This window comes from Mastomys coucha, chromosome X (assembly GCF_008632895.1).
Source record: "Mastomys coucha isolate ucsf_1 chromosome X, UCSF_Mcou_1, whole genome shotgun sequence".
NCBI classification, from domain to species: Eukaryota; Metazoa; Chordata; class Mammalia; order Rodentia; family Muridae; genus Mastomys; species Mastomys coucha.
In genome coordinates this window covers 140,142,127-140,153,025 of record NC_045030.1, presented here as the reverse complement: position 1 = coordinate 140,153,025, position 10,899 = coordinate 140,142,127, and the positions used below count along the sequence as shown (strand labels likewise).

At 34.1% G+C, this 10,899-nt stretch overlaps 1 protein-coding gene across 1 annotated transcript in view; it reads left to right on the top strand.

Annotated features, from left to right (window-relative positions):
• Positions 1 to 10,899, top strand: part of Il13ra2 (interleukin 13 receptor subunit alpha 2) — a 37,204-nt gene that overhangs the window by 20,322 nt on the left and 5,983 nt on the right. The window contains exons 5-9 of the mRNA XM_031379644.1: positions 2,870 to 2,984; positions 4,649 to 4,800; positions 5,815 to 5,968; positions 6,479 to 6,599; positions 10,041 to 10,225. Coding sequence (XP_031235504.1) covers positions 2,903 to 2,984; positions 4,649 to 4,800; positions 5,815 to 5,968; positions 6,479 to 6,599; positions 10,041 to 10,225 — 694 coding nt within the window. The 5' untranslated portion in view covers positions 2,870 to 2,902. The remainder of the gene's footprint in view (positions 1 to 2,869; positions 2,985 to 4,648; positions 4,801 to 5,814; positions 5,969 to 6,478; positions 6,600 to 10,040; positions 10,226 to 10,899) is intronic.

Below are 10,899 nucleotides of genomic sequence, written 5' to 3'. Positions count from 1 at the left end.
TTAGTCAAACCTTAGAGAGAAGGAGTTTTGTTGTTATTATTTTGAAGAAGTGGAGAAGAGAAATGAGATTTTCCATTCCAAAGGAGACTGCCAGTGGGAAACTGTGTCAGTAATAGTGTTACATAAAAACAAGTGGGTAGAAAGAAGAAGTTGCCTTTCTTATTGCTCTTAGGCATAGAAAACACCTAGTATTGTTTGCTATCCAAGGCACAGCTCTACATTATTTAGATTTAAATCCCTACTTCATCATTTACACTCTGTGTGACCTGAGGCATGTTGTTTTACTTGTCTGTGTCTCAGCCTCTGGTTTCATAAACCTTAGGTGTCATAAAAATAGTATACATGGCTAAAGAGAATTTTAAATATAGTGGGACATACTGTCTAAAAAGTGATTAATGCTCAGGTCTTGTAGGAGATATTATTATCATCATCATTATTATTATTATTATTATTATTATTATTATTATTATTATTACAGATATTATGACCTGTTCTTTGGTTTTTGTGCAAGATAAAATAGGTATTAGGCTATTACCATGTGAAACATACAAACAAAAAAATCCCATATATTCAATATGTATTTATAGGTTATTTTCTCTGTTATAAATATGACAATAGAAGTAAATTGTAAGGTAGCTGGCTTGGGGAGGGACAGTAAGTTGCAGAAAATCTGGTATGAGGAAGCTTTTAATACAATAGGTGCGGACTGACTTCTTAGGACAAGCAAATGAAGGGTTAAGTTGTTGAAAAAAATGTTCAAAGACCTAAATTTTAGTCCCACCTCTGGCACTAATAAGTTGTGCCTATTTAAACAACTAGTCTTCATCTTGAGGTCTTAGATTCTCATTCAAATTAATTGGATATCTGTCCAGCTGAGTTGCTAGGTAAGTGTCTAGTGTGTCAGAGATATTTCAAATTGTGCATGTGAACCTTCATTCCTTCCCTCTCCCTTTTAAACTCAGATTTCCAGATACCTTGTAGAAAATTGCTGGAACCAGAGCACTAATGCCTGTTTCTGTGCTCTAGTGATAGTCATACAATAAGTAAGCCATCGATAGGAATGTCTGTGTTCTTTTGGGAAAGTCCAGGTTGGACTAAGTGTTTTGAATTGATCAAGGAAATGCTAGTTAATAGCTAGAGTCCAATTTCAGTAGTCTATAGAAGGAAATGAAATGAATAATTTTAAATACTCTTCTTACATCCAATAGTAGGATCCTAAGATTCTAATAGGTAGCATTTGAAGCTTACCAACATTAGGATGTTTTAAGGGATTTGGTTGAAGAGAGTGGAATTTTACGAGAACTACACCTTTCAGGTTAACTGTGAAGGATAACAGAAAGATTGTACACACATAAGTTTTAATTCTCAGAAATGCAGACTCAAAGAGAAATATGTAATAATTAGCTATGGTGATTTGTCTTTAAAATATAATTTAATTTTCTTTTATTTTTGAGATTACGATAATCACATCTTCCCTACTTCTCCTTATTACAATACAAAATTTCCTATACATCTCTCCTTGTTCTCTTTCAGTTCACAGTCTATTTTTCATTACTTCTTGTTACATACATATATGTATAGGTTCTTTCCAAAGTTCAGGAAACTTAGTGGAAAGGCTGTAGGAGCCAGAATATGAGGAGAGGAGCAGTAAAATATCTTCTGGCTATGACATAGCCACTAGACTCCCTGAAGATGTGACTAGTTGCATAAAATTGGCAAAGATAAGGAGATGGGCTCTTCTTGAGCAACTCACAACAGTGAATGGTAGTTGGGAAAAATGTATTATTTTTCATTGGCAATGTAGACACTGATATTCCAGTAAAAATAATCTTCCAACTACGCTCATTTATACAACACTAAATAAACTCGGTGGGTCATAAGCAGAATACAGAAGGGAGAGTTGTTGTGAAGTAGTACTTCAGCAGGAGGGAGGGAGTGTTAAGAGGGTAATTAGGGAGAAAATTACTAAAATTTGTTATTATACTTGTATAAAATGTTCAAATAATTTAAAAAGAAAAAAATTGACTTTAAAATGAAGTATCTATTTATAGGGGTTAATCTTTAGATTTTGATCATAAAGCAGTGTTCTTCAAATCTAAAAGAGACCACCTTGTGTCCTTTGGCAATATAATGCTGCTACCATTTTAAAGCGAAAAGAGAAGCTCTGATTTTCCCCCTAGAAGTATCACTCCTTTTGTAAGTGGTGTGTACATTGTGATGGAGACAGGAATGGCTGGACATGAGCCTTGATGACAATATCAGTGGAGTAAGAGTTGTAATGAGGACGTTGGATAGAAGAGGGAAGTAGTGAAAAACACTTGAAAACTATGAGGAGGAAATGACACTTACTGATAGGAAAAATGGGAAAATCCAGGATAGCTCTGAGTACACAGTGATGATTTAATCATTATAAAGTACAAGAGCAAAGTTCTTAGTTTTCTGGGTTGTTCATATAGACTTCTGAATTATTTTTAGAAGTTAGAATACCTTCAAATACCATTTTTTTCTTAGAAATGGTTCCTATGAATACAGGGATGTCCAAAGTTCTCAGGGACATTCTACTGAATTTGATTTCAGAAGGAAGGCTTCTGGAGGTCATTATATCCTTGTCAGGGTCTCAGTAAGTGTGTATGGATGAGTGTTTCCAGATTTCCTTATGTGGGTTAGTCTTGACTCTTAGGGGACTAGAATCACCTTGTGGCAATTGCCTAACCCAAGGTTAATTTCTATTTCTACGGTTCAAGGGGCACAATTTTCCTGTATTGTTAGAAAGTACACAGAGAGCTCCTAAAAAATATTATTAGTTATGTTTATCCATATGATTATTTGAAGTACAATAAAACCCCACTGCTGTCTTCTCTATTCTTAGACTGGAACTTTAAGCACACTACATCCCAGAGAAATGGCTTTGATGGGTGTGGATACCAGATGCTTGGGTCTCTTTCTTCTTTGTACAATAACTGGTCATTCTTTGGAGATAAAAGGTAAGTGAATAAATTTAATCAACTTTAATGAAGTAGTCTTAAAGGATATAAACAGTGTTTTCAGTATATATTGTAAAAGTGTAAAATTGGTAGATAACATCAGTACTATTGCCAGGATGTAAAAAATATATGTTCTTGGTAGCTACTCACACGGATAGGTAAGGTCATATTCTCTTGGGTTAAATGCTACATCATAAAATAATTTCCAGACTTCTTGTATAGGATATTTTAAAGGAAATAACTTAAGTATTTGAAATTATATATTCCTAACCCAACTTGAGTCTTTTCTTATTATTCTTACTTTTATGACAAATGGATAAAGCAAAAAATGGAAGTTGCACACTTCAGTGTATTCCGAAGTATACTTCAATACAAATAATATGAGTTTTTCATTGTCTGATGAACACTGAGTTTGATATGGATTTCTAACTTTAAGGAAGAAAACAACAAAGTTGATGTGTCATTTTCATTGGGGAGACTCTATAGGCTCAGACATGGAGTCCCTAGGCAAGTTGCAGTATGGAAATGAACAACATTTATCAGAGAGAATTAGTCAAAGGCTAGCATGACAGTAGGACTGTAATGCTACTAGATGTGTTACTTAGTGTGTAGGAAAGACTTGTTTTTTCAACTCTGGAGATAGCTCTGAACTTCAGTGAGCTATAGATGTAATTATCTTCACAGACTAATCACAAGCCATGCCTGTACTCCAAATTCTTAAGGTTCTCGGGCACAGTAAATATTTTCTTTGCTTTTCCTTTTCCTGCATCCATTCCAACTTTTATGCTGATCATAATATAATACAGAATGAGTATTGAGTGGCTCTTTTTACTAGAGGCATTTATAGAGCTATTATTCATATAATATTATACAAATTCTGGTGTGCATGTCCACTGCCAGTTCTCCATGGCAACTGTACAGCTTTAGTTCCTAAAGAGACAAAGATCACATTTTCCTCATCTGCTTTCTTTAACAAGGACAGTTACATAGAATATTATGGATTTCAAATTTATTAGTATAACAAAAATATCTCCCTAGGGTTTTTTTGTGGTTACTGGTAGTGTTTTTTTTTTGTTTGTTTTGTTTTGTTTTCTAGTTAGTTTGTTTGTTTTGGTAGTTTTTTTTGTTTTTTAGTTTCTTTCTTTTTTTTTTTAAGACAGGGTTTCTTTGTGTAATAGTACTGACTGTCCTGGACTTGCTTTGTAGACCAGTGTAACCTTGAACTTACAGAGATCTTTCTACATTTGTATCCTTCGTAAACATTTCCCTTTTCTAATGTAGCATTTTGAGATTACTTTAGTATTTCCACAAAGTTATAAAACCACTACTGCCATAAAATTTCAGAATACTTTTGAGAGACCCTGTGTCTCTGGTGACCACTAATCTACTGTTTTCACATATGGGATTCTATATAACTGAAATAATTAGATATGTAGTTTTATGAGATATCTCCCTGTATATAGAATATGATTTCAAGGCTTTTGCATTTATAGCCTATTATCAGTGCTTTACTCATTTTTCTAATAAAATATTATCCCACTGTCTAGAGGTGTTACACTTTTTACCCAGTCATCAGGTGATGGGCATTTGGAAATTATTCACATTCAACAATCTTCCTCATAAAATACAGGAAAAATATAAATCTTTTCCTGATTTCATTTCAGTTAATCCTCCTCAAGATTTTGAAATATTGGATCCTGGATTACTGGGTTATCTCTATTTGCAATGGAAACCTCCCGTGGTTACTGAAAAATTTAAGGGATGCACACTAGAATATGAGTTAAAATACCGAAATGTTGATGACGCCAGTTGGAAGGTAAGTAAAGCATGGCTTGCAACATCAGATTGAATTGATCATTAGGTGTTTTCTTGTGACCCCTGACTTCAATATCCATAACTTTGTGTGTCTAAACAGTTCTAGTTACTATGTGAAAAGCTGCCATGTAAGCTTCTGTGTTCTATTTTGACCTCATTCAATATTAAGTTTACCCTTGGAAGTACAAGAAAACTAGAACTTAGAGAATACGAACTTGAAGTACATTTATGCATTTTGCTATATTTTATACTTTCTTTTACTAGTTTATTTCCTATAATTCTAACAAAATCCTTTATTTCAAGTTAAATCTTTGCATATACATCACAGAACACAGCATTGTTCTTTACATGGATGACAAGATCTCAATGAAAGCTTATTGAATTATTAGCTATTCATAAAGTCAACTATTGTATTCATTTGGAGCTCTGTTGCAAAATGTATATAGCATTAGCTCTGTTATTCAGCTGGGTAGTATTAATGAGCAACTCAAGTCTAATATTTATTGAACAACATGTTGACCAGATACACTTCTGGGTGTCATAAATATAAGATTCTCTCTCATATGTTAATTTTTTCATCTTTCAACTATTTAGAAATTGTTCAATTTTCTCTAGGTGCCTGTGAGACTTTTTTTATTTTATGAGATTCCTGAAGGTTTTATAGTATATCTGAAATGGCAAATCTTTGGCCATGCAATACCCATATTGTTTGTGAAAATGATCCATTTAACTCCAAATTAAGAGCTCATGTTCCGATCACAGAGCCTTTTCCTTTACTAAATGTCTTCTGTTTTCTTAGATATTAATTGTTCAGTTACATGTATTTCTTTTTTTATTAGATGTTTTATTTATTTAAATGTCCTACAATATCTCCTTTCCCAGGTTCCCCTCCAAAAAAGAAAATAAATAAAATAAAATTAAATAAACAAAAAATAAAAATCCTGTTCCCTCCCCCTCCCCCTGCTCACTACACGTGTATTTCTAAAATGGACTGTTTCATCTTTTTATCAAACAGACTATAATTACTAGGAATCTAATTTACAAGGATGGGTTTGATCTTAATAAAGGCATTGAAGGAAAGATACGTACGCATGTGTCCGAGCTTTGTACAAATGGATCAGAAGTTCAAAGTCCATGGACTGAAGCTTCTTATGGGATATCAGATGAAGGTTAAGACATTTCTTTTTTGCATTTGTTATTATCAGAAAAAAATCCATGTAGAGAATAAGTTTCCTAACATTTATGATGAATGAATCATATAGATGACTCCATGCAGAGTAAATCCTGCGACAATTAGGCATAAATAGAATCTTTCTTAGTATATGTGAGTTGACTTTTTTTAAAACTCATTAAATCAACAAACTTTTTAAAAACTAAGTCTACATCATTATTGGTAGAGTCCTTAGTATAGAGGGGACTATATCTTCGAATTACATCTTCGAATAATTAATTTAATACTTTGACATGAACTAGTGTCAGTAAATAAGCCCTCAATCCTTTTCAGGTTTGCATATACTTCTTACAGTGAAGTGATTTCTGGTAGCTTCCTTTTGCAATCTTTCTCATTATGCTGATTGCTAAATGAAGTAGCACAGCCAAAGGAAATAAAATTGCATAGTGATTGCATAGGTGATCTGTCACCATGTCTCTCAGGTATTCATAGTTCATTCATTTCATAGGAAGTCTGGCAACTAAAATTCAGGACATGAAGTGTATATATTATAACTGGCAGTATTTGGTCTGCTCTTGGAAGCCTGGTAAGACAGTACATTCTGATACCAACTATACTATGTTTTTCTGGTAAGTATTTTTATACTTAGAATCTCACATTGGGTGAACATATGTCAAGATTGGTCCAAAGTCCAAGCAACTATATCTCTATTGAATTACAACCATTTTCTTCAGCAGAGCCCTATGTATGATGATAATTAATCATAATTATGTGGGAATCTCAAGTTGAACGTACAGCAAGACATCCTGTGACTATTTCTGTACAGGAAGAATTATTGCATCCTCTAGATAGCTGGGTTTATTGTTTTAAAAGGTTGAGTATTTTTTATACACTTAGCTTTTTAAAAAGCAGAAATCTGTTCAACTGGATCTTCTTGCTGTTTTTTAATTAACTGTTAGTGAAGCTTTAAAAACATAGAATCCTTTGAAGATTTTGTTTTCTATGCACATGTAATATATTCTAGGCACAGTCACCCTTCCCCTCCTTTATTTTCTTCTCCTTCTCAACAAGCCTTCTCTGACTATCTTGTCTTGTTGTTTTGTTTTAATTCTCGTGTTGTGGTCAGCTAAGTTTAACTAGGGCTTATGTGGGCAAGTATGTGGCACATGGGTGACGGACCAGTGAAAACATAGCCCTCCCCCACCCCATCCCCCTAACCCCCATCAACAGCCAGCTCCTTAATTGCTTTACGGTAACACAATCATCTACCACATTCTGACATTCTTTTGCTAAGTTGCACATCTGCTTTCCATTTCCCTTCTCTACTGTAAGAATCTTCCTTTAGACTCCCCTCATTCCTCACTTGGACATCTGCCATGACCTCCCAAATGGTGGCTACTCAGACTGTAGCATTTTGCCTTCCTGCTCATTTCTGCCTCGTGAAACTACCTTTGTCTTCCTTGTCTTTTTTATATGCCAGCTCCTGACCATATACCCCTCCCAGTAGCTGCATATTATGCACAGGATCAAATCTAGGTTGACTTTCAAGTTTTCACGTCATTGTATCACTACCTTTCCAAAACTATAGCTTGCTATGGCCAGGATCAGTAAGCTACTCTATAGATCTATCTTTACTTTTCTTTTCCTCATCCTAGTTTTTTGTATTTTTTTGTATATATATATATATATTTGTAGTTTTCATGCATTGACTTTTGTGCATTTTGCAATCTGGAATGGCCTCTGGTTCACTCTGTTATCAATTCTTTTTCATCCTTCTAGGCCTATGTGATATCTAAATTAATTGATTCTGCTGATCATACCAGCTTCCGTTCATCTTTGCTACTGAACTATTACTTTTTATAGCACTTTCTTTATTGTTTGGATGATACTCAAATTTATCTCATATATGTATATTTTGTCTCCTCAAGTTTCTTTTTTAAGATTAACCAATCACAGAAGGCCATACTAACAATAGATTACTACTAAATATTAACTAAGTGAATGAAACCAAGGATGGTAACATGAATAAATGGAAAAATCAGAGATTGTACATTTACCAAAGAAAGACAAAGCAAAAGAAACCAAGCTTGTAGTATTTGTGAGCTTTAAGCCCACACTCTGATTGCATCTTTTAAAAGAAAAACCCAAAATATAAATGATTAGGCATAAAGGATTAGTGCTTTTGAGAACTGGGCTCTAAACCCTGCTCTGGCCTCACTGCTATTTCTGCTCTAGCCTTGAGCAAACAATTTCCTCTTGGGGGAATGCTTCATTTTCCATATCTTAAATTGAAATGATATATTTCTAAATTTTTGGTCATTAAATCAATAAATATTAGACATTTATTAAATGAGAAACACTACTCTAGTTTTAAAAAATACAACAAAGAAGAAGCCACTCTCCATAGTGTCCTTCATATTTAACATAACTTATCCTCCCTTAGTAAAATGGGTAGAAATAAAGATCAACATTTTACAGTGTATGCCATTTTTCACAGACACAAAGTCACACAGTCAATGTTTATAAACCTAAGCAACAGTTGGGCATATTGTTGTATACCTGTCATCCCAGAATTTGGGAGGCTAATGTATAACAATCTTGAGTTTGACACCAGACTACTGGACTACATAGTAAGTTCCAGGATAGTGTATAGTGAAATCCTATGTCAAACAATAACGATATGAAGTCTCCTGCCCTATAAGCAAGCACCTTACCAAAAGACTAAAATTTATAAACACTTCCCTAAATTAGGACACTTGGTATAAAGTGCATTTAATAGAGTCTACATATTTTTACTAGCTTCTTATCAGCTTTTGTGCTGGTCTCATTTCAGAAGGGATTTTTGGCTGCATTTGAAACCAAAATCACATTTTGCATTGCAAGCTAATATTTTTGGTGTGTGGTGGGTGGGAAACAAGTCAGGAATTACTGATTTAAAAATCAGTTGTTAACAAGGTCTTTCATGCCAGGCAGTGGTGGTGCACGCCTTTAATCCCAGCACTTGGGAGGCAGAGGCAGGCAGATTTCTGAGTTCTAGGCCAACCTGGTCTACAGAGTGAGTTCCAGGACAGCCAGGGCTACACAGAGAAACCCTGTCTCGAAAAACCAAAAACCAAAAACCAAAACAAACAAATAAACAACAAAAAAAACAGGACTAAAACAAGGCCTTTCATCCCCATTAGCCATATCATGTATACAAAGTTAACTTTAAATGTCGTGGTAAAATCTCTTGCTTAAGGCAAAGGGAAAACTACACTTTACTTGATAAAAGTTACACTGCACTTTGTTTTGTTCATTTCACTTCCTCTACTCATGGGTTTTCAGCCTCATATCATAGTGCTATAACATCAGAGGATTTCTTTTTATTTTAGTACACTTAGGAAAATTATATATCTGCTCTTACATCTTATTTCTACACAAATTATTTTCTTTGTCAAATATTATCAAGGCTACCTAAGTATTCTAAATCTCTAATTCACAAACTTTGATGAGTCAACAAAAGCTAAATAGATGAATAATACTTGAGTTGCTTTGAGATTTTTATGAAGATTAACATTGAACTGAAGCTCCATGAAGTTAACTGTTCCTGTTTTTCCTGCTGTTGAATCTATAGATCTTATTATTCCATGTAGCATATAGTAGGTGAACTAAAGCATAGAATGCTGTTGAATGATTTTTTTTTCATATTAATTATTTTATAATTTAACTTTTTCTATTTATTTGAGAATGTTGTACATGTGTACCATATTTACATCATTTCTACCTCTCCCTCTCTTCCTACCAACTGGTCTTGTAACATCTCATTCCTCTGAAATTCATGACAACTTTTAAAAATAACATTGTTACATATGTGTGTGCATATATATATATATACATATATATGTGTGTGTGTGTGTGAGAGAGTGTATGTGTGTATGTTTATATGTTTATATGTGTATGTATAATCTACTGAACCAATTAACTGTGCTCATACATGCATTTCATATAATATAATAAGATGATTTAAAACTGAGCACCAAGATACAAAGAGACGATACTAAACAATTCCTAAACTGCTTCTTGTGTTATAGGTATGAGGGCTTGGAAAATGCTTTACAGTGTGCTGATTACCTCCAAGATAATGGAAAAAACATTGGATGCAAACTTTCCAACTTGGACTCATCAGACTATAAAGATTTCTTTATCTGTGTTAATGGATCTTCAAAGTTGGAACCTGTCAGATCCAGCTATATGGTTTTTCAACTTCAAAATATAGGTGATATGAACAAATGATGTCAACTTAAAACTCGTTGATTCTCCTTTAGGCTATTTCTAAGTGAGTAGGAGAGGCAAGAGAAGAGAGTGAGATTTATTAAAGCGATGGAAGTGCAAAGCCAGAAGCATAAGGCACTCCACAGAATAAATTAATAATGGCTTCCAATGATAAATGATTGAGAACCAAAACATTTTTATTTCTTCAGAATTTGTATTTTTATTTCTAACAGTTATAATTATGAAAGTTTCTATAATCAGGCAGACCTGGTGCAATGTCAGGTGTACAGTGACCACAGCATATGTGTTACTTAGAAAACAGTCACAATAATAGTTGTAGTAAAAGTGGTTTGGTTGTTTCTAAAGTTGCAAAAATGGGAAAATGACTGCAATTATTTGGGTCTTCTTATTTTTTTCTCTTGGATTTGAATATTTATCAGTGTAGGCTTTATCAAAAACAAATGAACAAAACTTAGTTTCCCATGCTGGGTGGTGGTGGCACATGCCTTCAATTCCAACACTTGGAAGGCAGAAGCAGGTGGACCTCTTGAATCCAAGGCCAGCCTGGTCTACAAAGCAATTTCTAGGACCGCCAAGACTACAGAGAGAAACTCTGTCTCCAAACACACACACACACAGAGAGAGAGAGAGAGAGAGAGAGAGAGAGAGAGAGAGAGA